Below are 27415 nucleotides of genomic sequence, written 5' to 3' on the forward strand. Positions count from 1 at the left end.
GGGGGGCAGAGACCTGGGGGGCACAGAGCTGGGGGGGCACAGACCTGCGGGCGCACAGGCCAGGCTGGCCCGGCCCTGGGTAGAGACCCGATCCCCTGAGCAGTATGAGGGGAAACCTGCGTGGACGTCGTGAGCTCCCGTGGCGTGTGTGCAGAGAGCGCGTCAGGTTGGAAACAGAAGTGGGAGCCCCGGAAAACTGTCCACGCCCCCTCCCCTCCGCGGGGCTTCACGCTGACAGGCTGGTGCATGGCGGCGGGAGCGTCCTTCAGCAGGGCTGTGACAGTTAGAAGAGCTGCAGTTTCCCCGGGGTGGGGCTCGCTGTCTGATGCTGTGAAGAAAGTCGGTAGAAATAAGGCGTCGAGTGGTTTCGCTCAGGCTGTGGACAGCCCCATTATCCAGCCCGGGGCCCTTGCAGGCTCCCCTCAAGCTGGTCCAGAGATGCCCACAGGACACAGCCCCCCCGAGACTCAGAGGGCGGCCCACTTACTTATGGGTCTTTGCGGGGTGGGGGCCGCTTTCACTGGGGGGCTGCGGGGTGCCTGGGGCTGAGCTGAGCTGCCCTGTCTGATCGTGTTCCGTCTGTGGGCAGTGCGGCCTGGCCTCACCCCACCGTGAGTCCGGCAGGAGGGGCTGCACGGCCCCCAGGAGCCCCCTCTGCCTCGGCTCAGGCCCGCCCTGCAGCGCCAGGCCCTGGGGGAGGTGGGCTGCCGAAGGGCTGCAGGGGCGCCCTGCAGTGTGGGAGGCTGCCCGCAGCGTAGGGGCGCTCTGGGACTGCTCCGGCGGGGGGGCTCGTGGCAGGCACAGGGCCTTTCTGCCACCTCACCTGGCATCCCTCTGTTCTCTCTGCAGTGAACTTGGACCACTTCCAGATTCTCCGTGCCATTGGGAAGGGCAGCTTCGGCAAGGTAAGGCCAGCCGGCAGGGCGCCGAGGCTGGACAAGGGTGTGAGCAAGGCCGGCCCCAGCTGGGTCTGTGGGTGGAGGGTGTGGGTGTGCTTCCTGCCGAGCAGGCCCGTGATGCTGGGGCCGCGGGGTGGACTGCCGGCCGGGCTCACTGCTGCTAGGGGTTCTTAGCCCAGGTCTTTGGGGGTCTAGTAGCTCGGCCAGGAGCTGAGGGTGCAGGTGGCGTGGCCCCGGGCTCTTCCAGGGCCGAGACCCTGACACCCCCACTCTCCATACCAAGGCCCATGTTGCAGCAGAATGGCTTTCCTTAAGGACAGAGCCGGCTCGAGGTCTGAGAGGGAAGCGTTTTACATAGAAGCTGCTCCTGGTTTAGCTGATGCCCGGTGTCTGGAGCCACAGTGACGCTCGGACACCATTGCTGCAGCTGGAGCCCAGAGGCCAGGCTTCACCTGTGCCCGTTCCTCCAGGTCAGGCAGGGGCAGGACCCAGGGTGGGCGGCCACGCTGCACTTCTCCAGAGAGACCCCCGGAGCCCATTCTCCACTTTGCTTCGGTTTCTCTTGGCCAGATCTGACTTCCTGGTTGTCGCCTTGTCCTGCCTAGAGATGGGGGGTAATTATAACTCAAAGAGGCTTAAGGAACGCTCTGCGAAGGTTAAAATTAGCTCCCGGGACTCTGCCTTGCCAGGCCTGTTGTAGTGAATCACTTCTGAATGGACAGTTTCTTTTCAGCTCAGAGGGCTTGGCAGATGAGGCCTTTGCGCCCCTACGCCCCACACAGCTGTGTGGACGCCGTCTCTGTAAGCCCTGTAAGCCTTTTGAAGGGATCGCTGTGCTTCCAGAGCAGACTACCAGGGTATTTGAATGCTGTTAATTGTCTCCATCTCATTGTATCATGGCGAGTGCTGCCTTAGGTTACCAGGCCTGGGGTAATTATAGCCAGAGCAAATTAGCCCCTTTGCACAAATCCATTGAAATGCTGTATGCATTAGGGAGAGAGCATTTTGAACGTCTCTCGGAGTCAGGAGGTGACTGATGGACCTGGGCCTTTTGTTCACTGTGCAAAGATGGTCGATGCAGATGAGGTCCTTGGTTGGTGAGCTTGTCAGACGTTGGTGGCGCCTGAGACGGTCTCCGCCACCTGGCTTCTCCCACGGCAGCACCGGTGTGTGGGAGGCGAGGGGGGCAGGCAGGGTGGGGCTTAGGGGAAGGTGCCCCCCCCGGGGGGGGAGGACACCAGCCGAGACTGGGTTTGGGAGGGATGGCTTATACAGGGAGACACGGGTGTCGTACAGATGACTGGAACATGGGCCGGGGAGGGAAGCTCTTGGGGCGAAGACTGACTGGGGTGGGCGGCTCATTGCCCTGTCCCTACCCCCATCGCCCCCCAGGCTAGGCCCCCTGCACCCCTGCGAGGGGCTTGTCCTCCCTTCAGGTGCACAGCTGGGCAGCCCGCCTGCCCCGCAGTGTCTGCAGGACCCCGGGATTCTGGCTCCTCTGACCGTTCTCGGCTGTGAAAATCCAGCTGGCCACAGGGTCCCAGGAATGGGGCTTTTCAGAGTGGGGTGACAGGAGGAAGTGTGGGGTACTGCCAGGGTTTTATCTTCAGACGCAGGTTACGGTGTAATTGGAGGGCTGCTTCCTGCTCCCTAATTAGGCCTCCAGGGGTCTCTGGGCCGCGGTTGCCGGTGCCAGGTGCGGTTATGTGTCTGGAATGTGGGCTCTGGTTCTTCCGCTGCTCTCGGTGGCTTGGCGGTGACCCCATGAGGAGAGAGAGTGAGGAGCTGAGCCAGCTCCAGCATGCACGGCGGGGCCACGTGCACACCCGCGTGCGCACCCGTTTACACGTGGCCTTATTTCAGAGGGTGTGCGCTGGCTCAGCCATGCCCGGACGCCCAGTGAAGACCGGCTTTACAAACTGCTGGGGAACCCATCTCGGCCAAGCGGGTGTGAATGTTCAGCGGCCCCCCGCCCCGCCCCCACGCACGGAGGCACAGTGGTCGGTGTGTGTGACGTGACCTGTCTGCCCCCAGCAAGGTGGCTCCAGCCTTCAGGGTGGTAGCTCCCGGAGATGGATTATCCAGGTTTGCTGCATGTGGGCCTTGGACACAAGACTGGATGTTGTTTGGTTTTGTTTCCAGTTTTTCATGGTGGTAAATTACACCGCACGTGGAAGGTACCATCTGAACCACGTTTAACTGCACGGCTCAGTGGCACTAAGAACGTCCCCACTGTGGTGCAGCCGTCACCCCGCCATCTCCAACCTGTGAAATGAAATCCTGCACCCAGCCAACACCCCCCAGCCCCTCCCAAGTTCCCAGTTCTTGGAGAAATCGTATCCCAGCGAAGAGAGCTTTGTTCTCCAAGGCAGAGTGAAAGCTGGTGGTGGTCCGGCCCAGCAGCCATGAGTGGGGAGAACACAGCCCCCACTAGCCTGAGGGTGGACTGGGCTCTGTCCGCCAGCCTTTGGGGACATCATGGCTGACCCCGCGAGGAGGCTGGGACCATCCTCAGAGCAGAGGCAGGGCCGGAGTGATACTGCTGACAGGACACTTCCCGCCGCCCCCGTGCCCGTGCCCACGCGGCGCTGGCAGCTGCGAGGCTTCCCACGGCCGTGTCTGTGCAGATGTGAGCCCCCAGCGGCGGGCCTCCTTGGGGGAGGGGCAGGTGTAGTGGGACTGTGGACCTCCACCGTGATGCTCGTGGCAGCCCTCGGCCAGGCATTGTGTGTCGTACCCGGAATCTCAGACTGCAGGTGACACACGCTTAATTCAAGAGAGCGGAAAAGGGTGACAGATAAGAGCTAATGTCACCAGGGTGGGGAAGGGCAGGGGTGGGGAAGGCCCCTGAGGCAGCTGAGCTGGGCTGGGCTCCTGCCAGGGCTCATGGTCTCTGCCCACCCGGGCCCTCTCTCTCCGGCTCAGCTCTGGATGACCTCCGAGCTCCACGGCCAGAGAGACGAGGGCTGCTGTCCTCCCGCCCTGGCCTGAGATGGCCCGGGGCAGCCCTCTGATTGGCTGGTGTGACCACGTGCTTCTGCCCTGCCCCACTCACTGTAGTCGGGGCGCAGGCTATAGGGATCCACAGCGATCCGTTACAAGAAGAAGGTGGGCAGGGGCCCCGGGGCTCTGCAGTCCCTGTGAGCTGGGCAGTCCCTACTTTGACCTCGCTGCCCCTGCCTGCACAGAGCATTTGCTGGCATAGCTGAGTCTTTTCCCAGCAGAAGCAGCGGCTGGCGGGGGTCGAAGACAGGGTTCATTCACAGGGGTGCGTGGAGTGGGGAGCCCGGCGGGTGGGGCTCCGGGCTCAGACCTTTGCCTTTGGGGGCCCTTCCCAGCCAGCCTCTCCTCCTCCCCTTTCCCTTCCTCCCCAGCTCCGACCCGGCTCCCTGCCCCCTTCTCTACTTCCCTCCCTGCCCCAGGCCCGAGGCTGCCCTGGGGAACCTCAGACCAGCTCCTGGGTCAGTGTTGGGGGCACCAGCCCTGTGGACCAAGCTATAGGTCCCAGACCGCCACCTCTGCCGCCTCCAGCGCACAGCCCGCCTACCCGCTGGGGCTGGCCTGTGGGGTCCTGCCTGCCTCTGCCCCAGGTTCTGGGTCTGGCTCATTAAGCACCAAACTCCCAGAGGCCTGTTCCTCTGGAATTGCTCACGGCTTAGTCTCTGCTCAGTTCATGAACACCAGGGCGGCTCCAGCCGCAGGACTGAAGGGTCCCGTGGTCGGGGGGCCCTCATAAGCATCTTGTGCTGGGGCGTCTCCAGCCCTACCCCGAGGCAGGCCCTCCTTGGCGCCCTAGAAACTTCCTTGAGAGGAGCCCACCCTCAGGGTGAGGCAGGGCTGCCCTGCATCGTTACATCCACACAGGCTGCCCTCAAGTTTCTTTCTCCCACACACGCCCCTGCCCCCTCCTGCCAGCTGTGGGTCCGCCGGGGTTGAGGCCCTACCCCGCCCCGTTCACAGCCCCTGCTTCCCTTCAATCCTTGGCTCTGAGAAGCCCCCAGCCCTGGGCCCTGAGCTGACACGGACACAGCTCTCATGGAGCTCAGCGGCCCCTCGGCGCACAGTGAGTGCCCAGCAGGGCCTGGAGCAGAGTCCTGGGCTTCCCCGGGGCCACGTGGGGACTGTGCACGGGCAACGGGCACCCCTGGGCGGAGGGCAGGGCCACCTCCCCGCCCTTGACTCCTCCAGCTGTGGCCTCACCGCCTGCCCTGGGGCCCAACCTTTGAGCTGTGGCACCCTTGCTTTGACCTTTCCTGGGGCCACCCTGGGGCGTGCGTCCCCCTCCTGGGCACCCGTCTCCCCGGCTGCGGCCCAGGTGAGCCTGGCGTGTGGCTGCCCTCTGGGCCCCTCGGCTGGGGGCTGCCCTGCCCTCCATGGCCACGGGTCCCTGGCGTCCGGGACTTATGGGGCCCCTGCTGGGGAGGGGGCCTGGGGAGCAAGGCTCTGCCTCCTTGTCTGGGGCCGTCAAAGCAACTGGAAGGTCCCAGGCAGTCCTTCAGGCTCCCCCGGCCTCCAGCCGCCCAGCCCGGGGCCTGTACTCAGCGGCTCCTGGGAATGAGGGTGCTTTTCAGGTGTGATGGGCATGAGCCCCCGCCTCAGCTGGGGTCTCCCGAAGTTCCATCCGTGGACGACGTGGCTGCAGTTTATTCCAAGGCAGATCGTTTCGGTGGAATAATTAAGACTTGGAGAAAATCGGCCTATATTTTGTGGGTGTTGGTGATGGCCTAGCCCTCAGACACCACCATCCACCCCCCCCCGCGTGTGTGTGTGCGTGCGCGCGCGTGCGTGTGTGTATGTGCGTGTGTGTGCGTGCACGCGCGTACGTGTGCGTGCCGCGTGTGTGCGTGTGTGTGCGCGCGTGTGTGCGCGTGCGTGCGTGTGTGCGTGCGCGCAGTGGGGCCTCCCCGCCAGCACTGCCGGCCAGGTCTGACTTGCACAGGAAACTGAATTCCAGCTCCACGCTGCACTGTCCCAGGATTGCTGCAGGACCTGTCGACGGGCGTTTGCTCCGAGCCCCTGACCCTCCTGATCAGTGGTGTTTGCAGCCCAGTGCAGGGGCGCAGCCCCCGGGGCCCCTCTGGGACAGGCTCTGTTGAGGGGGCTCGCACGTGTGCACAGGGTGGCGGCAGCTTCCGGGACCACGCTGACCCCTGGGGCTGGGCCCCGGTCTGCTGTGTAAGTGGGCAGTGTCGCTTGGCCCTTCTCTGGCCACACCGCTCCTCCCGAAAGCCTGGACTCTCCCTAGGGCTCTGGTTACCTGAGGACACGGAAGGTGTGTTTCTACTTTTAGAGGGAACGCCTGTGGCTTCCCCACCTTTTTCCCGGCGGTGGGGCGGTGGGCTAGAGGTAAGAATCAAATGTCCCGTCTCTCCAGCTGGAACTTGCCCAGGAGCTGCTCTGATGACATCTGTGCTTCATCGCTGCCCGCCCCCCCTCCCCATCTCTTCCCCCTCCCTCCTTCCTTTCCTGCCAGCCTGGCCTCCCTCCTCCTCTGGCCCCCAGGCCCCGTGCATCCTCCCTGAGTTCTCGGGAGGCCATCGCGTCTGCCCACGTCCACCTGGAGCATTGTCTCACACCGGCCTTTGTTTACAACGATCGTTACTACTTTTACACTCAGAACAAAGAAAATATTCTGTTTGGGGAAAGAACTTCACTCCTTCTGGAATTTAACATTTTTCAGTTGGCGAGCTCAGCTGCTCTGTCCATCCGTCCGTCTGTCTGTCCTCAGGGGGAACTGCTGCCTGTCCTTGGCTCTCTGCGGCCTCTGCCCTGACTCAGGGACTCCGTTTCGTTCTAACCCCCAAAAGCCTCAGAGCGTAACAGCCGCTCGGCCCATGATCCTCCAAAATGTCAGCTGCTCTCGTGTATTTATTTTTCCAATTGAGCTTGCAAATAAATTTCGTCAAGATCAAAAATAAACTCATTGAAATTTGAGTAGGAATTGCATTTTAAGATTAAATGGGAGGAAAGTTGTTATCTTCCCCCTGGGGATCCTTCACGTTTTGTCGTGTTTAGTATATATTGTTCTTATGGTTCTTTTAGTCCTTATAGTTGTTTTATGTTCAGCTGTTATGTATTATCTTCTATGTTACTGTGAATATGTTTTATTTTCCAGCTTTATTTCCAGTGTACTGGGAACGGTGGCTTCTGTGCCCCGGCCCGCTGCACCCCCCTCCACCCCCATTGCCCTCTGCCTGCCCTCAGCTGCTGAGGAGGTGGGTGGTCCCGGGTGTGGGCGGAGGGTGGTGGCCTGGCTTTGCCGGCTTGTGGCTCATCCCTGCCAGGAATAGTGAGGCCCCCTCCTGCCTTAACCAGGGGCGTTTAGGGCTAAATGTGCTCCCATGATGCTGTCTGTGGGGCAGAGGTGGGTCTACACTCTCGACTGGGGTCTGCAGAGCCCCCTAACAGTGGGCAGCCAGCCAGACCGGGCAGCATCAGGAAGTGAGTGTCGTGGCATCTGATGGGCACAGCCCTGCAGGAGGAAAGGCTGGCTCCTGGGAGCGGGGACGGGGCATCCCTTGGCGAGTCCCAGAAGCCCTGGCCCTGGATGCGGAGCTCTGCACAGTGGGCGGGACTTGGCGTATGAGCAGGGGCGTCCAGGGCTCCGTCTTGCATTCCAGCCCCTCTGGCTCCCGGGGCCTTTTCTCGACTCTGGGTGGGGTCCTGCCCTCACTGGCCAGGCCTCCTCTCACCCACTGCTCTGCATACCCCACACCCCACGGTGCCCCTTTTTCCTCTCTCTGCATCTGCACAAAGGCTGGGCTGGAACTGACACAGGGACTGCTTCTGGGGTGCCTGCCACAGTCAATGTTGGGGTAGGAGGGCTTGGCCACCCTCTGCCCTCCCCCAGCCCAGGCCTGTCAGGAGGCCGTGGGTTCCGAGTCACGACACTCGCTGTGAAATAGGGCAGGGATGGGGGCTATTCTCCAGCTGTGAGGCCCAGGGACCCTTTTCTGGTCACCTGGGCCCAACCTGGGGGTGAGATGCTCATCCCTGGCCCCTTGCTCCTGCAGAAGGAGGGCTGGTTGGGTGATTATTTGGGGAGGGAAGGAAGGCACCAACCTCAGGGGATGAAGTGACCAGAGCCCAGGCCCATGGCTTTCTGTTTCTCCAGTTTGTGGGGAAAGAAGTAAGATGATCCCAGCCATCCGAGGGGTCTCCTGCCCCCCGGACTCTCGGGTGGACCCGGAGGATGGGGTGGGTGGGAGAGCAAGAGAGTGGTTGCAGGGAGGACAAGTACTGTCCTGGGGGCCCTCGGCCTTGCTTCTTTTCCCGGACCCTGTTCTCAGGGCACCCCAGTGACGCCACCTTGCCCAGCCTCCCCCCCGCTGCCATCTGAGTGAGAAGCCTTTGCTTGCGATTGCTATGGCAACACCTCGGCGGGTGGCAAATGATCAGCCCTCCTGAGCGCTGCTGTGACATCTTGCTGAGTTAACCCAGGAGGAGCTGCCTGGGGTTCCGTGCATCCCTTATGGTGGAAACACCGTGAGGAGAGGGCAGCTGTGGCCGAGAGTGTGGAGGTGTCGGGTTCTGGGACTCGAACCTGGCTGTCCACAGCCACCACCGGGGCTGCTGGAGACAGCTTTGCCTGCAGCCCGTCCTCGGCCCTGTGATCCTGGTGTTTATACTGGCGGCGAGGGCTGTGCTCTGGCCCTTGCCATCACCGTCCAGCTCCCTGACCAGGCTCGAAGCCCCTTCTCCTGAGATGTCCAGGCACCGATCTGGGCTCTGGATCTCAGAAGCCTGTGCCTGCGTGCTGTGCCCCGGACGTTCGACCCAGCCTCCGTGTTCCCATCACACCCTCGACTGCGACCACACAGGTGTTCTCGGGGGGCCGTGGGCAGCATCGTTGAAGGCAAGCCGGCCTGCCGCCCGCCCCCTCTGCCCACCCCTACCCACTGCCCACTCAGGGCAGGGCCAGTCCATGGCTGCAGCCCAAGCAGATGTCATGGATTTGTCCCCATTGTCAGAGAGCCTCGCCCCCAGACCTTCGAGCAATGGTGTTTCTTGACTCCATTAGTTGGGACATACGTTGGCTTGATATTAACTTTTTTTAAAAAGTTACAGTAAAATACACATAACATAAAATTTACCACTTTTAAGCATACAATTCCGTGGCATTAGGTACATTCACACTGGTGTACAGCCATCATCACCTCGGGAACTTTCTCATCGTCCCAAACAGAAACTCTGTCCCCATTAAACACTAACTCCCTACCCCCTCCCTGAGCCCCTGGTCACCTCAAATCTACTTTTCTATCTCTATGAATCCGGCTAATCTAGGTATCGTATATAAGTGGAATCCCACATTGTCACTGGCTGAACTCATTTAGCTTGATGTCCTCCAGGCACATCCATGTTGTAGCCTGTGTCAGAATCTCCTTCCTTTAGAGGCCGAACAGCATTCTATTACGTGGATGGGCACATTTTGCTTCTCTGCTTATCCACTGACGGATTGGATTCCTTCCATCTTAGGTGAGTGTGAATCAGGCGGCTGTGAACCCGGGTGTACAAACACCTGTTTGGGTCCCTGCTTTTAATTCTCCTGGGCGCATACCCAGCGGTGGAATCGCTTGATCATATGGTGCCTTGTGGTATTTTAATAGTAGACCTTTAGTTTCTGTTTAGATCTCTGTTTATTGGCCTATTCAGGATGTCGACTTCTTTTATGCTCAATTTGGATAATTTTCTACGTTGCTCGTTTTGTTAGGGTTTCTGTTGTTTTCTCTAGCTGTGATTGTGAGACGGGGGTGGGGGTGATGCCCTCAGTTGGGATAGGGTCTTCTCCGCCGAGGCTCAGATGCAGGCACCGGGTCTGGAGAACGTTTCCTGGACTGAGCTGACAACGTGTCCCCGTGGGACCAAAGGCCCAGGTCAGGCTGCCTGAGACCCCAGGGGGGCGGAGGCCTGAGTGTGCAATTACCGTTATGTTTTTACTTTGCTCTCATTTTTTGGAGATTACCTTTTATGTTAAATTTAATGATTATGTAAGATACTTGCATGATGTCAGGTTAAAATCTGTAAGACAAAGTGTAGCCTCCACCGCTGTTCCTTCTGTCCTGTTTCCGCCTTCCTCCTACAAATATCCCTTTTTTTTTTTAACATGTTTATTGGAGTATAATTGCTTTACAATGGTGTGTTAGTTTCTGCTTTATAACAAAGTGAATCAGCTATACACATACATATATCCCCATATCTCCTCCTTCTGCGTCTCCCTCCCTCCCTGAATATCCCTTTTGGAAAAGCTTGGTTTCTGTTTCCATTGGTTTCTTTTCACTATATCCGCATGGCCTGCTTCTTAAGTGCCCGGTCGCCTGCTGTTCACACGCTCTCTACACTTCGCTTTTGACTTGACGGTGTTTCTGGAAGGCATGCTCTTCGTTCAGAACCGCCCCAATCCCTGCCCTTTGCAGCCGCACAGCCCCCCACGGGGTGGGCATGCTGACGAGCTCCCATGGCTGCAGCAACACGAACGCGCCACCCGACAGTCGTGGAGTCAGAAGTCTGAGACTGGTCAGCCCTGGGCTGGAGTTGCAGTGGGGCAGGGCGGGGCCCTCCTGCAGGTTCGGGGGAGCACCCGTGTCCCGCCTTTTCCAGCTTCCAGAGGCGCCACGTTCCTGGGCTTGTGGCCCTGCCTTCCTGAGAGCTCCGCTCCTTTGTCACCTCTTCTCTGGCCTCCCCCCCGCCACCTCCTCTGTCCCTTCGAAGGGCCCGGTGGTTACTCTGGGCCCACCTGGATCACGCAGAGCAATCCCTACATCTCCCCCTCCTTCACATACCCCCATCGGCAGGGTCCCCTCAGCCACGTGAGGTGGCGCGTTCGCAGCGTCCAGGGGTTGGGACGTGGGCATGTAGGGGCCGTTGTCCTGCGGCCACATGTGTTCCTGGTTGAGTGTCAGGCTGCTTCCTAGCTTCGCGACCACAGGCGGGGCCGCGGGTATCATGCCTCACGCGTGACCCAGCGCGTCTTCCAGTTGTCCTAGAAGTGGGCTGCGTGGGATGCAGGATGGATGCACGTGTGATGCTGCCAGACACACCAGCCGTCCGTGGGGCTCGCGTGCCCCTGGGCCCCTGCCCAGGGCTGCTGCCAGGGCTGGGCCTCCACCAGCCCGACAGGCGAGAAATGGCATCTCACATTTCTCATGACAGGCAAGGTTGAGCATCTTTTTAAAATGCTCAAAGACCATTTTCACATCCTTTGCCACTTTTTCTTTTGGTCTTTTTTATTTTTAAAGCCTCATTGTATTAGTGATATTAACCTTTTATTTCGAAATGAGTTGCAAATATTTTCCCAGTTTATTATTTGTCTTTCAACTTTGTTTCTGTGGGTTTTTCCTTGTGTGTAGCCGTGTTTGTCGGTCTTCTTCCTTTCAGGTTTGGGGCCAGAGGGATGCGTCCCCCCTTCTAGCTATAGAGGACCCCATCCTGTTTCCTTCAGCATGTCTGTGTTTCCCTAATCATGTTAAACCTGTTATGCATTTGGGATTTATTCTGGCTTGTAAAGTGTCACGAATGGATCACATTACATCTTTTCTTTATGTAGCTGTTCGGTTATCCCAACGCCATTTTTTCATAAGAAGTCTATTTTGTCCATAACTCTGAGACGCCGCCTTTGTTACGTACTAAGTATCCTCTGTTATGTACTAAGTATCCTTATGCCGTTGGGTGTATTTCTGGATTTTCCCTCCTGCCCCTTGGCCTGCCTGCGCTCTGACACCTGATTAGGGCTCACGTCCCTGTCTTGCTGTTCTTTTAAAGTTTTCTTCTTGGCTATTTTTACTTGATTGTCTTTCCCTATGAATTATGTGACCAACTTGTCAGCTCCAGGAAAAAAAATCTGCCAAACGTGTAAACAGCGTTCAATTAAAATGAAAATTACCCCGCCATTTGTCACCAACTATTCCAGGCCTTGGAGGCACCGCTGCGGCCAGTGGCATGTCACACGGAAAGCCCGGGGCTGCTCTGGTGCCCTGGGATCTACAGACTTTATTCCTTTTCATGCGTAGATCTAATTCCATTTCTTCTTTGTGTCTTAAGTCGATTATGGGAGGACGCAGCTCAGAAGCCGAGACCAGTCCCATTTGAGGAAATGGTTTCATGGGACCGATGCTCTCAGCCTTGGAGCTGCTCATAAAATGCCAGAGGCTTTCTGGCCCTTCGCTGCTCTGTGTGAGCTGCGGCCGGGGTCCCTCTGCACCAAACCCCAGCGCTTTAAACGGCCTCTGATTGGAGCCTCTCCCGTCGGGGGCTCTGCGGGGCCCGCAGGGGCCGGGCCCACTCGGCCTCTTCCAGCTGGGCCGCTGGGGGCCTAAAGACCTTTTCGGCTGCCCCTCCAGAGAGCGTTCGGATGCCACTGACTCTAAGGGGAAGCCCAGCACCGGCTCTAACAAATGTGAATGTGCCCGGCGGCCGTGGGCCTCCGGGGGCCGGTCTGGGCCGCTGGGGCCGCGCTGGCGCCCCCTGGCCTGGGTGGGACAGGGTGGTGAAGGAGCTCAGGGTGTGGGCTGGACTGGGGCCGCCTGGACAGGGAGGTGGGAGGGTGCCTGGGGGAGGCCAGTGGGAGCCGGGCGGGCCAGTGCCCGCAGGCCTGGTCACAGACATTGGCAGGAAGCAGATGTTCTCACGGCCGTGACAAAGCACCACAACTGGGCGGCCTCAGACGACAGAGATGTGTTCTCCCATGGTCTGGAATGGAGGTGGCCGCGGGCTGGCCCCTCCTGGGGCTGGAGGGGAGGCCGGGTTTCCCCTCTCCTCCCCTAGGGGTTGCAGCCAGACCTGAGAATTAAAGCGACGTAAGGCAGAGGAACGGGAGAAAAGCGTACACAGTTAATGTAAGTTCACATTCAAAAGCATACACGTTGTTTAACAAGTTTTGGATGACGCTGGAGCCCTCGTAAGGAAATGAAGACCCAGAGGAGGCGAAACCTGAATGTTTCTGTGCTGTGGGTCGGACAAAGCGGCGACGTGGAAAGGTAACTAGAGTCCGTGGGAGGCCGAAGGAGGAGAAAAAATGCTTCAGCAAGGCCTGCTTGCACAGAATTCTCTCGGCCTGGACTTCGCGTCCTGAGGATAAGATCGTCCACATGGGGTGATTCCCTGGTTGCAGAGGGAAAGGGGGGTGCAGGTGCCCATTGCCCTGCTGCTCTGTGAGGGTCGTTGGCTGGAGGCAATCGTGGCCAGAGTGCACCTTTCAGGGCGTGTCCCACCGCCCTGATTCCCCCCAACACCCCCCGTCGGGAAGAGTCACAGCTGTGAACTGCGCCACGTCTCAGTGAACCAGTTTCTCAGTCCTGAGAACAGGTCAGTTTAGTTAAGCAGTCGTGTCTCATTTTAGGAGGCGGCGTTGGAGGGCCTTCGCGCCGAAGTGAGGCCTTTGCATGGTCTGAGCAATCAGCATTTAATGGGAGGTACTTCTGTGGAAACAAAGGAAAAGCCAACTGTCCAGCCGGGCCTGAGTCCAGAGGGTGGTCAGCCGGGGGCACTTCCAGGAGGGAGGTCTCTGTGCCTCCCTGGAATGGGGGGGGCAAGGGCAGCTGGTGGCAGTTCCGCTGCTTTTCCTGGGCTGCAGTTGGGACGTGGCCATGGCGTCGGGTGAGCTCTGAGCAGCCCCCAGCCAGCACCAGGGGGATGGTCCACGTGTAACCTGTGTGATTTCTCTGAAGCTTGTACTAAGTCGTCAAGCTTCAGCTTGTAGGGGAAGTTTTCATTTCTCGTGATTCCAGGTCAGAAGGGTAGGAGAGAAATAGGAAATGTTAATTGCTGACAAAGAGACGTGGCCGTTGGACACCCCACAGGGTGTGCTGTACTGTTACTGAAACAGAGTTCTGTCCCTGCAATCACCCCCATTCATTTATTTATTTATTATTTTATTATTACTAATTTTTTTGCGGTACGCGGGCCTCTCACTGCTGTGGCCTCTCCCGTTGCGGAGCACTGGCTCCGGACGCGCAGGCTCAGCGGCCATGGCTCACGGGCCCAGCTGCTCCGCGGCATGTGGGATCTTCCCGGACCGGGGCACGAACCCGTGTCCCCCGCATCGGCAGGCGGACTCTCAACCACTGGGCCACCAGGGAAGCCCCCCCATTCTTAATAGAGATAATGGAAGATTAGTTTGTTTGCAAAATCAGTCTGGTTTCATTAAACTTGGCCTGATTATTGATATCAGTGCAGCAAGAGTAGATTGAACATGTAGGTCTTTTAAGTCTGCTTTGCTGGAACTTTTATAAGGAATTCCAGATTAGACTTTTAAAAGCCTCTCGAGGCTAAGAAGCCAAGCCAGCAACTTGTCACCAGACTGTACCTTCAGTACCCATGACTTGGGGTGCACTCCTCTCTTCTCGATGTCCCCAGAACGTCCTGAGATCCCTGGACCTGCTAAGAAGTGACCTTTACTCACTTGTGAGGACATGAGCCCCGTAAACCAGGCACTAGGCCACAACCTCCCGGGCTTTACAAGCTTTGCTCCATAGGGTCGCCCTTAGTCTATGGTCAAACCTGATTCGAGTGTCAGGTATTTTCGCTGTAAACATCTTTGTCCCAAGCAGTCTCCCTGCACATCTAATTGGCTGTAAAAGATAAAATAACTGGTTGACGGTTTGGTTTGACAGTTGGGTTTCAATGCCGTAAAAGCCAGATTGCAAACCACACTTGAAAATAACATGTCAGTCGGCAAATTCTTCGTGGGCACAGCCATCCCTCCCACCCGTCAAAACCAAAAGTTTCCCAAACTACAGCAAATGTCAGAGAGGTGGCTAGTAATTCACAACAGTCTTGGAGAGCATTAATTATCAATCCTGTAGCTAATTTAGATACAGTGTCTCACGCCATCTTTCCCAAATGTATCATATGCAGTGTTGGAAGTTGGCAGAGAAAGGAGACGCAGCCTCCTCCTGTTCCCTAGAAAGAAATGATTACGTGATTCCTGATGAGAATACATTTCTTGAAAGTGGTGAAACCTTTTTGCCGTTTGATGGTGGAGAACGTGATGTAGACCGAATTTTGGTATTTGGCACGGAATCTGGCGGAGATGATTTGGAGAAAGACAAGGGCTGAGCATGTGATGGAACGTTTCTGTGTAGCCCAGATATGTCCTACTAGTTATGTACATTCCATATATTGATACAAAACAGCAGCATCCCTTGTCTGTTCATTTTACTTCCAGGGAAATCCAGAGAGAAAGCAGATTTTTTTATATCGTCAAGAATTTACATCCAACATTAAATCGTGAATCCTTAATGGTCGGTCGACTTTTAAGAAAGGAAGTTTCATTGCTTTTTCTAAGCTATACCCCAATACAACTATAATCGTGAACCTACACACACGTTAAGTGTATTCAAATCTTTCTTGCGTTTTTATTTTTTACAATAAAATCCTTAAAATTTTTTGCTATTAATTTTCATGTTCCATTAAGTCTTTTTAAATGTCTCTCTTCGTTTTATCTTTATTATTTTATCTTTTATGGCAAAATCGTGTTATGGCCAATCAGTTTTCTCTGCTTGCAGCAAAGATTCTTATGGTGAAAATACCTAGAACCACTTGATCCCATGTACATCGTTTTAAAATATGACATTCTAGTGGAAGTCTGGTAACATAACCAATGTTTTAAATTAAATCCTGTTACAAGGAGAACATGTTCTATTGACCCTATATGTAAATAAGTATATTGTCATGAAAACAGGACATTTTATAAGAGTTTCTGAATTTTGGAGGGATCAGGGAAAAGCTAAATGTCTCGGTTCTCTTTACAAAGGTATACTTTTCCAGATTGCTTAAAGAGAAAGAGAAAAATAATCTCTTAAGCCTGGAAAACAGAACATTAAACAACCAACAGTGCTTCAAACAAAAAGTCATAAAAATAATGATCATCTTCATGAGTTCCTTTAGTCCCATGTAATTAATTCTTGTTTTCCTTGATCTTGGATTAGTAGTTTTATGAACCCATCAGTTTTTCCACTAGATTTTAGAAAGGCTCATCTGGTTCAGTGGTGTGGTTTTAGTTACCAGAAACCTGTATTCCAGGGTCCTTGTCGGAGTTCTTTCCGTGAACTTTTTAAAGACGAAGCACTTTTGTCTGAAGTTCATTGTAAAAGCTTTCAGGAAAGCATCAGAGTAAAACAGTAACTACGTGTAAATGACTAAAGTTGAGAAATAGCCATGGTCAAAGATCTGATGAGTTTATTGCAAAAATGATGCAACTGACATGGAAATTTGGTTATTTCTGTGTCATATAGTATTTTAAGATAATAACTGGAATTATGACTGATCATATAGAGAGTGAGGACACTGAAAAGTTTCTAACCATTTTGTATAACTTTGGAAACACTTATACGTAAGTAACATATACCCATACAAATATAGAGAAGATTTATCACCAGTTTTAATTTGACAATATTTCCCGTGTAATTTAACATATCAAATATGCCTAATTAGTTTAATATCTCTATTTTTATAAGGTAAGATAATAAATCTTTTGAGATTCTCCAGGGGCCCTCTTGAAAATCCCAAACTTAGTTCAAGGTCGAAAAGACTTTTTGATTTTGGGAAGTCTGTAAAAAATGTCAAAAAGTTGAAAACACGATTGAGTAAGATTGCAGGTCACTGTGAAACAATATTCAGCCATTGAACCTAAGTGACAAAGATTTTTTTCCCATCCTTATTGGAGTATGATTGCTTTACCATGTTGTGTTAGTTTCTGAAGTGACAAAGATTTTAAAGGCAAATATAGGAAGTCATATACTTGAGGAAAAAGAAAATTTAGTTCTTTTGATATTGAGAAGAGTCCGTTTTTCTAAGTAATCAAAGACGTGATAAAGGCAACACGACGCCCAGGAAATTGTTTGGCTAAGACCCAGAACTGTTTTCTAGGCAGATTACTCAGAAGGTAAGAAAAACCTTTCATGACCTCTTTTATATGAATAGACTCTTTGTTCATCTTATGGGAAGATTAAATGAAAAAGAAGACACAGAATGTCACGTCTAGTCCTAGGACTAGACAAATAAGCCTTTATATAAATTAAGTATCTCTAAAACTCTCAGAAATACAGAAACGAATCCAAATGTTGTTCAAGCTCATGTGATCTGGGATAATCTTTGGTAAATAAAAGTTAAGTCTTTAAATGGCTACCTATTTTAATGTGACTATAAACCAGTGAGCCTTTTCATGGCTTAAAACCAATCAGCCTTTTGTGACTTAACCACGGACACAGAGGCGTCCCGGAAGAGGGCACAGAAGGTGCAGCCCTCACCAAGATCCAGAGCTTCTCCCAAGGTCAGCCCAGAAGAGCAAAGCCCGCCGTGTCACAGGTGGTCAAAAACAACTCGGCCTCTCCTGAACTGAGCACCCCCTGAGCTGTGCTGCTGGACAGGCTGCGCGGAGATGTCGCAGCACAGACAAGGCAGTCTGGGGGGAGCTGGCAAACGTCCGTATGGCTCTGAATGACAAGTGACACGCAAGACACAGGACGGCAGTGACCACTCCTGGGCACTGTATGTCCATGGATGACCCACGGACTCCCAACACCACGCCCCCCAGAGTCACGTTCGCAGACCAGCTCTCACAAGTGTCTCCCTCCCGCCAGCCTGCATTCGGAAGGGAAGAGCCAGGAGGAATCTCTACCGCCCGCAAGGGGCTCTGGCCAGCGATCCCGCAGCTCTTGTCAGCTCTCCCAGGACCCCCTCGCTTATTTTCATTTTGAAAATTTCGACTGGCTTTCAAAACAATAATGTTAAAAGTGATCTAGGGCTTCCCTGGTGGCACAGTGGTTGGGAGTCCGCCTGCCGATGCAGGGGACGCGGGTTCGTGCCCCGGTCCGGGAGGATCCCACATGCTGCGGAGCGGCTGGGCCCGTGAGCCATGGCCACTGAGCCTGTGTGGCCGGGGCCCGTGCTCTGCAACGGGAGAGGCCACAAGAGTGAGAGGCCCGCTTACCGCAGGAAAAAAAAAAAAAAAGTGATCTAGAAGGGACTTCCCTGGTGGCGCAGTGGTTAAGAATCTGCCTGCTAATGCAGGGGACACGGGTTTGAGCCCTGGTCTGGGAAGATCCCACATGCCATGGAGCAACTAAGCCCATGCGGCACAACTAATGAAGCCCGTGTGCCTAGAGCCCGTGCTCCGCAACAAGAGAAGCCACCACAATGAGAGGCCTGCGCACTGCAACGAAGAGCAGCCCCCGCTCGCCATAACTAGAGAAAGCCTGTGCGCAGCAACGAGGACCCAACGCTGCCAAAAAGTAAATAAAGTTAAGTAAATAAATAAATCTTAAAAAAAAAAGAAGTGATCTAGAAAATGCAGAAAGTTCAGAAAAAAATCACTGTCCTGAGGCCATCTTCACTGACGTCGGCGGCACCCTTTCTGGGCTTCTTTCTGTCCTTCCTGCATGGCAGCCCCACGCAGCTGCAGCAGGCTCCCGCCCTTTTTGGGCCGGTGTGGTCCTCAGCACACAGGCCCTTCCTGTCCTGTCGGGCCCAGGTTTCCCCCCACCAGGCAGGGCCGGGTGATGCTGAGGCCAAGACCAGCTCTAACAGCTTCCTCTGGATCCAGAAACCTCAGACCACGGATGGCCCACCCTTCTGCCGTCAGGCCACCTGGTGGGCACGTTGGGGATTTCCATTTCCGGAATTTCACTGCATCTGGAAAATCGGGCCAGGTGGCTCGGTGGTGGTGCCTTGAGTTCCTCTTGGTGATGAAGGTGCTGCCTGGCTGCACCACAGCCCGCGGGAAGCTGACGCTCTCCTCCCTGGGGCAGCGTCCACTAGAGCGAGTGGCGTTGCGCTGGCTGGTCTGTGATCAGAAGCCGGCTGGCAGCTGGAGCTGGAGCTAATGTTATTCCGGGACGTGGTGTTTCTACGTTAGGGCTCTCTGGGAGGGAGCCATTGGCCTTGCATCTCAGCAGTGGCAGAATTTTACTTGTGTTTCTGGCCCATGTCTGCATGACAGCCCATTTTCTTGCCCGGATTGGCAGCCTACAAAGGTAGCACCCATCAGCCCGGTCTCCCAGCTCCAGGCCAGGGGTGGGAAGGAGGCTGAAGTTTCACACTTAAAAGGGCTCGAGGGCCTTTCCCTGCAGCTGAGGTAGGTAGGGCTGTTCTTCCTGCTGAGTGATGGAACCGTGAGGAGCTTGGGGGCAGCCCCAGGGGCAGGCACTGGCCTTCAGAGCTCCCAGGGGACTCAGCCAGGCTGACAGCCACGGAATGTGCCCCACGGCATGTGCAGAAGCTCTGGGGTTCTTCTCCCGTGACCTCGGCCAGGAGCCCCTGTGGGGCAGCCCACCTGCCCCTCTGGGGCCCTGCCGGCCGCTTCCTTCTCGGCCCCTTGGATCTTTGGCTGGGGGGTGGTGGGGAAGTCTAGTGCCTCACCCCAACCCTGCCACAGGCTCAGAAGTCCTGAGAAGGCGTTTGGAGAGCGGATGTGACAGCTTTTAACTGGTGTAATTGCACTTTACCATAGTTACGTAGCCGCCCGCGACGGGGTCTCCGGCTCCCCTTCGTCAGTCTGCACTTCCGGGTGACATTCTCCGGCCAGGACCGGGCACATGGAGACGCACGAAAGTACATTAAGTCAAGCCCGTGCTGTGCCCGGGCAGCTTGGAAGGTTCTGGGAGTGCGTCCCCAACGCCCAGGGCAGCCAGCTGGGGACAGTGCTCTGGCCATCCCAGGGCAACCTGGGGGCCGTTTTGCTGAAATGAGAGGAAAGATTCAGAAAGGCTCACTGTCCTAAAATGCGTGGCCTTTAGGGGCCTTGCAGTGTGGCCACCTGCCCCGGCTTCTCTCCTGGCCACTCTCTGTCCAACAGGGCCTGGCGTGCTCAGTGACAGTTGCCTGTTACGGCCCAGAGCAGCCCTGGCAGCTTATGGCTTCTCTCCTGGCCACTCTGTCCAACAGGGCCTGGCGTGCTCAGTGACAGTTGCCTGTTAGGGCCCAGAGCAGCCCTGGCAGCTGGAAAGCAGTGTTCCATGGCAGTGACACCGACCCTCGTCCGGGCCCCTCAGGGCACCTGGAGGGCTGAGCGGCTACATCTGTTTCCTGGGGTTGCTGTAATGAGTGGCCGCACACTGGGTGGCTTAAGACAGCACGCATTTATTCTCATGGTTCTGAAGGCCAGAGCCCTGGCCTCAGTCTAACTGGGCTAGGATCAAGGGGCCCGCAGGGCCGTGCTCCCTTGGAGGCTGGAGGGGAGAGTCCGTCCTTTGCCTCAGCCCTCCTCCCAGAGCTGCAGCCCCTCCAGGTGTCACGTTTCCTTCTGCGTGGCCTGGATCCCCAGACCCACGTTGCAGCCCAGCCCCCAGAGTGATGGTGTTTGTGATGGTTGGATGAGGTCGTGAGGGAGGGGCCCCCAAGATGGGAATGGAGTCCTTGTAAGAACAAGAGACCAGAGCTGGCTCACTCTCTACGCGATGTCACCGTGCGAGGCCACGCGAGGACACGGTGACCTGCGAGCCAGGAAGCACCCCGACCTTGGACGTCCAGCCTCCACGGAATACATGAGAGAAACACCTGTTGTTTGAGCTGTGCAGCCTGTGGCGTTCCGTTGTGGGGCCAGAGCCGGGCAAGACCCTCTTCTGTCTCTGCTCTGCCCCCGCGAGGACCCTGTGATTACGATTAGGGCTGCCTGCACCTGCCAGGACCGCCTCCCGCCTCGACATCACCAGCTTAACCATACCTGCAGCGTCCTTTTTGCAGGTGATGTCACATGCCCACAAAGTCTGGGGATGAGGATGTGGACACCCGTGGGGGCCATCGTTTAGCTGGTCACAGCAGTGAACGCGGAGTGGGGCCAGAGCCGGGCAAGACCCTCTTCTGTCTCTGCTCTGCCCCCGCCGCCCCCGCGAGGACCCTGTGATTACGATTAGGGCTGCCTGCACCTGCCAGGACCGCCTCCCGCCTCGACATCACCAGCTTAACCATACCTGCAGCGTCCTTTTTGCAGGTGATGTCACATGCCCACAAAGTCTGGGGACGAGGATGTGGGCACCGTGGGGGCCATCGTTTAGCTGGTCACAGCAGTGAACGCGGCCCTGGGTGGACTCGTGCACACAGGCCCGGACTTGCCCTTGACCACGACCAGTTGGCAGAAGCCTCTTACCCAAGCTCGTGGCCAGATGGAGAAACGGAGGGTCAGCCAAGTTCAGAGGCCACCGGCCAGCCAGTCGGAGTGGACAGGCCTGAGGGGAGGGACAGGCCCGGGAGGCAGGGCCCTCTGGCCGGGGAGAGAAGCTGGGGGGACATCAGAGCTGCCCTTGCCCACCCACAGTCCGGGGCTCCCTTCTGCACGCGCCCTGTCGCCGGCGGGGCCGCGTGGTTTCACAGCTTCGAGACCAGGTGGGCGTCGTTGGAGGGCTGAAGCGATGTGGGTCTCAGGCCAGCGCCCCAGCCCCACCCCTCCAGTCCCCGGGGTGGGGTCTTCCTGGGGCGTCGGCCCAGGTGACGCAGCTTCAGGCAGGGCTTCGTGGACGTCTGGGTGGCCGTCGCAGCCCCTGGTGGGGTTTGTGCCCCTGGGTTCGAGGTGGGGCAGTGTGGGCTCGGGGTGTGCAGAGCTCAGTCATGAAGATGCCCCCTCTGTGCCCGTGGGCGTCACCTGTGAGCTCTGCCTCTTGGGGCTCCTGACACGGCCTGTGGGCAGCGCGGGGGTGAGCGTGGAGTCACCTCGAAACCGCAGCTGTGCCCGTGAGGGTCACTGTAGCGGGTAGACGTGGGTGTGCAGGACTCTGGCTGTCTCACCACGTGGGTGCGCCTGGGCCTCGGGCGTCTGCCACCAGATGGCGCCACGATGACGCTGCAGGAACGAAAGCCAGGGAGGGGCTCGGCGTGCCCTGCCCCCAGCCCCAGCGGGGCTGCTCTGTTTGCCCGAGCAGGTCTGGCTTCTGCCTATATGGGTGTGTCATCTCTACACTGTTTGCATTAAATAATGTAGCTTGACCTTTTCCCTTGGCGTTTTTTGTCACATGTCATTAAAAGTATTTACAAATATTACCCAGTGGCTGTGTGATATTTCATTGCTCTTACTTGCCCGTGTCCATAAGGATGTTGGATGTTAAGGTGCTCTGAAAGTGTGTTATACGGTTTGTTCACCTGTGAAGAACATCTTTGGAAAAGTCACTGCGTTTCTAAGATGCGTTCCTGCGTGAGGGACGTGGGTTTCACCAAAGGGTCGGATCCAGCAGGTTTGGCCCAAGATCTGGTGCCCGTTGAGATGTGTGATCAGTGCCAGGCCACCTGCCTTTGGGTGAGGCATCTGGGACAGTCCCCCACCCATCTGGAGCTCCAGAATTTTCCACTTCCTCCAGGTCTCTGGCTGTCACTCCTTGAAGATCTGGAGACTGAAGTCTGTGGGAAATGGCTTGGGGTTATCTGTCTTGGGGGGATGGTGTCTCCACTTGAATGGGGGGCGTGGCACTGGTTCTGCAGCCCAGTGTTTTGTTCTTTGACCCTGGTTTCCTTTGTCCGGGTTCTGACTGATGCTCCTTGGCCACGAGGGACCCCAGGCCGAGTTTCTCCTTATTCTGTGCTTCTCACTCCCCTCTGCATCCTGGTCTCTCTGCAAGCAGTTAGCCCCGTGCTGACAGTGTCGACACTGCTTACTGACATGGCAGCTCGCTGCTCAGAGGGTTGGGATTTGAGCTGTGCAAGGGCCCCACTCTCTGGGAGCGTCCCTGTTGTGATGGGGACGGTGGCCTGTGCTTGGTGGGAGCGGCAGCTCTTGCTTCTGGGCTCCCTGGGTGCAGGGCACCAAGCGGGGGGTCCTCTCGTTCATGCCCCATCAACCCTCCGAACCAGTCACCGCCCCAAGCCCTGAGAAGGGGGAGCCCAGGTCTCGGCCCGTGAGGGGCGCGGGCACCACACAGGCCTAGCCACCGCTGGCATCTGTGCTCTCAGGCCGGGTCCCCCCAGCTTCAGTCTGCACGGGAGACTTATTCCCGCCAAGGACGTGAAATCCGGTCATTTCAGTGCTGTTACGGCCGCGGTACGCGTCCCGGCAGCGGTGCTGACGTGCTCTCTGCCCCCAGGTGTGCATCGTGCAGAAGCGGGACACGGAGAAGATGTACGCGATGAAGTACATGAACAAGCATCAATGCATCGAGCGCGGCGAGGTCCGCAACGTGTTCCGGGAGCTGGAGATCCTGCAGGAGATCGAGCACGTCTTCCTGGTGAACCTGTGGTGAGCGGGCGGGGTGGAGCCCTTCTCCTGCCCCGGGCACCCTCCCCCTCCCCTCCCCTCTCTCCCCCCTCGCCTCCCAGTGCCCTGGGAGGTGTCCACACACACACACACATGGCACTGACGCAGGGCTTCCTGGCCTGCAGGAAGCCCGGACTAGGTGTCCACACACGCACGCACACACGCACGCACACACACACATGGCACTGACGCAGGGCTTCCTGGCCTGCAGGAAGCCCAGACTTCCCCACAGAGGATGCCTATGACACATGAAGTTTCTGGCACTGAAGTCCGGGAGGGAGACTTTTAGCACCTAAATCTGAGTTTCCTCCACAAACTGGGCACCAAGACTAGCTGCGGGGTGGGGGAGCCTGCAGTGAGGTCAACCCCTTCCACTCTCCCTAGAGTCCTGCAAGCCCCTAGAATGAACACAGTGTGGCTTCTGGGGGGAAGAGAGAGGAACATGACATGAAAACTTAATTCTTTGTAACTTTACTCTTGAGACAAGAGCGAGTTGATTATCTGAGAGCTCACAGAAGAGATTACAAAGTGGACGGAGGTCCTTAAACCGTTGTTTTCCTACTGCCACCATCTTCATCATCTCACCACTGTCTTCTTCTTTATCACGTTCATCCCCAAAACCATCCTCAATATCACCACCGTCACCACCGTCACCACCGTCACCACCATCACCGCCATCATCACCATCACCACCGTCACCACCACCATCATCACCGTCACCACCGTCACCACCAGCATCACCATCACCACCACAACCACCATCACCACCACAGTCACTACAGCTGCCGGCTGTTAGAAGCTGGTCCCTTGCCCAGCCCTACCTGAGCATTTCTCCTCGCTGTCTCAATTTCTTCTTTAACAACCCTCTTTATCCCCTTTTTGGCGAAGAGGAAACCAGGGCAGCAAGAGAATGGCCCAGAGACAGTGCTGTGTTCCACTCTCCATCAGTCAGCCATGGGCATCTTTGTCCCAGCTGGGCACCTCCCATGGGGAGAGGCCTCTCTGTCTTTCCTGAGGGCTCTGGCTCCAGGTGGCTCCTTGGGCAGGGCCCCTCTCCTGGGGGTGCCTGGTGGGGGGTGGCCTTGGGGCCAGGGCTCTTATAGGGGGACTCGTCAGGTGTGGCAGGAGCTGTGACTCTGGCCCCCCAGCCGTGCGCATGCCAGGTCCTCCCACGGTGCCCACAGGTACTCCTTCCAGGACGAGGAGGACATGTTCATGGTGGTGGACCTGCTGCCGGGGGGAGACCTGCGCTACCACTTGCAGCAGAACGTCCAGTTCTCTGAGGACACCGTGAGGCTATACATCTGTGAAATGGCACTGGCCCTTGGCTACCTGCGCAGTCAGCACATCATCCACAGGTGTGTGCACACCTGACGGGGCGGGTGCCGCCCTCCAGCAGGACCCAGATGGGCTCCTGTGTGCTCTGCCCTGCCCTTACCCGCAGCCCTGCCCCCACGTGTGGCACCGGGCCCGTCAGTGCCTGGCTCCGAGGCCAGCTCCATGGCTGCACATATGATGGCCACCTGGGGTGGGTCCTATCTGAGCATCCCCAGCTGGCTGGGCACAGAGGGCTGGTGGCCTTCATGGGGTGGGGAGGGGGCCTTCACCTGGTCTGTTCAACTGCAGTATCCCTGCCCCCGCCCAGCAGGTGCCCTTGTGCCCATCTGCCATGTCTTTGGCAAATGCAAGCTAATTTTAACATTTTAACATTCAAACTAATTTTAGCATCTGAAGGCAGATGAAATGAGAAAGATAAAGCTGCATCCACAGGATAAAACACACAATCCCATGTGGTATAAAGTGAAGTAGACACGATTCTGCGTTTCTGCCTGTGGGGATTCTGTTACCTGGTCACGGTGCAGGCACCGAACATTTACTGAGTGCCGAGAGGTTGGGAAGGCAAGGCCTGAGGCCAGCTGGTGGAGCCACAGACCCCCAGTTGACGATTCTGTGCAGCTGGCTCTGGGGGAGGGCCCCCCTCGGGGGTCCAGGCGAGGGGTTCTGCTTTCATCCTCCGGGGGCTTCGGTGCCCCTCGGCGTCCAGCGCTGGGCATATTCTCCCCGCCGTCTGGCCTCCGGAGGTGAAGGGCTGGGCTCACCCAGCTCTGCCAGGGTGCTGCCAGGTGGGGAGGGGGTCTTAGGACCCAGCTCGTGGGAACCCCAGCCCTGCCGGAATCTTGGGACTCACTTCCCTGCTTCCTGCTCTTTCTACAGAGACGTGAAGCCCGATAACATCCTCCTGGATGAGCGAGGTGAGCCTAGGCGTGTGAGCCCAGAGCCGCGGAGGGTGTGCACCCCTGCCCGCAGGACACATCCCCTTGCGACAGTCATGCTGTCCTCTCCCCTCACAGGACATGCACACCTGACTGACTTCAACATCGCCACCATCATAAAGGACGGCGAGAGGGCGACTGCGCTGGCCGGGACCAAGCCGTACATGGGTGAGCCTCGCCCTCCCAGCCCGCGGCCCCCGCCAGCCTGCCGGCCGGTCTCCTGCCCTGGCCTGTGGCTGGTGCGGTCGGGTCACTGACCTAAAGGCACAGCAGCAGGGGACGGTCAGGCTAAGAGCAGCCAGGTCTGATCCGTGCAGAAGAATCTGAGTGACGGGCGTGTATTGTGGTTCTGATAATGAGATAGCCCACCACCCTCGTCAGGCTGTGGGACCCGGATTTGAACCAGGCGGTCAGTAGGGAAGGACGGACTGACCGCTGAGGGCAGCTTCCTAGTCCAGCTCTGGCGGCAGCCTGGTCTCTGGGCCTGCGGTCACGGGCCCTGCGGTCACCGGGGCTGGGGTCACGGGTCCTGCGGACACCGGGGCTGGGGTCACGGGCCCTGCGGACACCGGGGCTGGGGTCACGGGCCCTGCGGACACCGGGGCTGGGGTCACGGGCCCTGCAGTCACCGGGGCTGGGGTCACGGGCCCTGTAGTCACCGAGGCTGGGGTCACGGGCCCTGTGGTCACTGGGGCTGGGGTCACAGGCCCTGCGGACACTGGGGCTGGGGTCACGGGTCCTGCGGTCACCGGGGCTGGGGTCACGGGCCCTGTAGTCACCGAGACTGGGGTCACGGGCCCTGTGGTCACCGGGGCTGGGGTCACGGGCCCTGCGGTCAGGGATGCTCAGCTCCTCCTTCCCTCCCTGGAAAGCTCCGGAGATCTTCCAGTCTTTTGTCAACGGTGGGACCGGCTACTCCTTCGAGGTGGACTGGTGGTCGGTGGGGGTGATGGCCTACGAACTGCTGCGTGGATGGGTACGGAGCTCCTGCGGCCCGCGGGCTCAGTCCCCAGACCCCGAGCTAGCTGCGTCCCCCCGGGGTGGCCCCAGCTCCCAAAGGGGTGAGGCTGCCCCCACCCCCAGGTGCTCAGGGCGGTCCGTGCTTTCCGTCAGCGAGGCTGCACGCTGGAGGGGGCGGGGGGCAGGCAGAGAACCGTCCAGCAGGGCTGCCCCCTCGGGACTTCCCGTGAGGCTCGTGTGCGGGTGGGCCCCTGTGCTATCCCCGCAGCTGCCACGGCCCAGCCGGCGCTGGAGCCCCGGAGGCTGGGGGCCTCGTCAGGTCACCACCTGCCCTTCCCACCTCCTCGTCGGGGCCTCCAACGACTGTGCCCTGGAGAAGGCCCTAGGCAAGGCAGCCCCCTCTGCCCTCTGCAGCTGGTCCACCAGGCCCAGGCGCCCTGGGGGTGCTGTGCGTCCTTCCCAGCCCGCTGGCAGCCTCTCGGGTCGCCTCCCCGGCTGCACTGCAGGCTGGGCCTGCACCGGGGGCTGGGGGCAGGTAGGGCGCACCTCGGGTGGCCCTGGGCTCGGGGAGGGGCCTGCTGCAGCTCTGCCTCTGCTGCCCAGAGGCCCTACGACATCCACTCGGGCAACACCGCGGAGTCCCTGGTGCAGCTCTTCAGCACCGTGAGCGTCCAGTACGTGCCCACCTGGTCCAAGGAGATGGTGGCCCTGCTGCGGAAGGTGAGCCGCCCCTCCTGGCCCTGCCTGGAGCGCAGGCCCGGCCGGACACGTGGGGCTCGACGGGCATCCTGTCCCGAGGGTGGGCAGCCTGGAGGCCCTGGTCCGGAGAAGGCATCTGGTTCGCACCTTCTGCGTCTTGTGTCCCTCTGCGGCCTGGCTTCCAGCGGTCACCCGCTCCTTGTCCTGCTGTAACAGCTCGGCCCACGTGAGCACTGGTGCAGCTGAATTTAATCCTTACGACCTGGTTGCACGTCATAGATGCCCAGACTCAGGGCAGGTCACCCCATCGTGTGTGTTGGAGGGAGGGTGTGTGGGGCTGGGTGCCGGGGCCGCCCTGCTCTGGTCCCCTCTGCCCCATGCCTCCTGCTGGAGGTGGGCGGTCACTGGCCTGG

At 57.7% G+C, this 27415-nt stretch overlaps 1 protein-coding gene across 2 annotated transcripts in view; it reads left to right on the plus strand.

Annotated features, from left to right (window-relative positions):
• STK32C (serine/threonine kinase 32C) overlaps nt 1–27415 on the plus strand; it is an 81295-nt gene that overhangs the window by 45369 nt on the left and 8511 nt on the right. For both annotated transcript variants that reach the window (XM_024762282.1, XM_024762291.1), the window contains exons 2-8: nt 850–905; nt 22901–23052; nt 24255–24428; nt 25285–25322; nt 25422–25511; nt 26216–26319; nt 26907–27023. In XM_024762282.1, the coding sequence (XP_024618050.1) occupies nt 850–905; nt 22901–23052; nt 24255–24428; nt 25285–25322; nt 25422–25511; nt 26216–26319; nt 26907–27023 (731 nt within the window). The remainder of the gene's footprint in view (nt 1–849; nt 906–22900; nt 23053–24254; nt 24429–25284; nt 25323–25421; nt 25512–26215; nt 26320–26906; nt 27024–27415) is intronic.

The sequence above is a fragment of the Neophocaena asiaeorientalis genome, unplaced genomic scaffold (genome assembly GCF_003031525.2).
Source record: "Neophocaena asiaeorientalis asiaeorientalis breed wild unplaced genomic scaffold, Neophocaena_asiaeorientalis_V1.1 scaffold356, whole genome shotgun sequence".
NCBI lineage: Eukaryota > Metazoa > Chordata > Mammalia > Artiodactyla > Phocoenidae > Neophocaena > Neophocaena asiaeorientalis.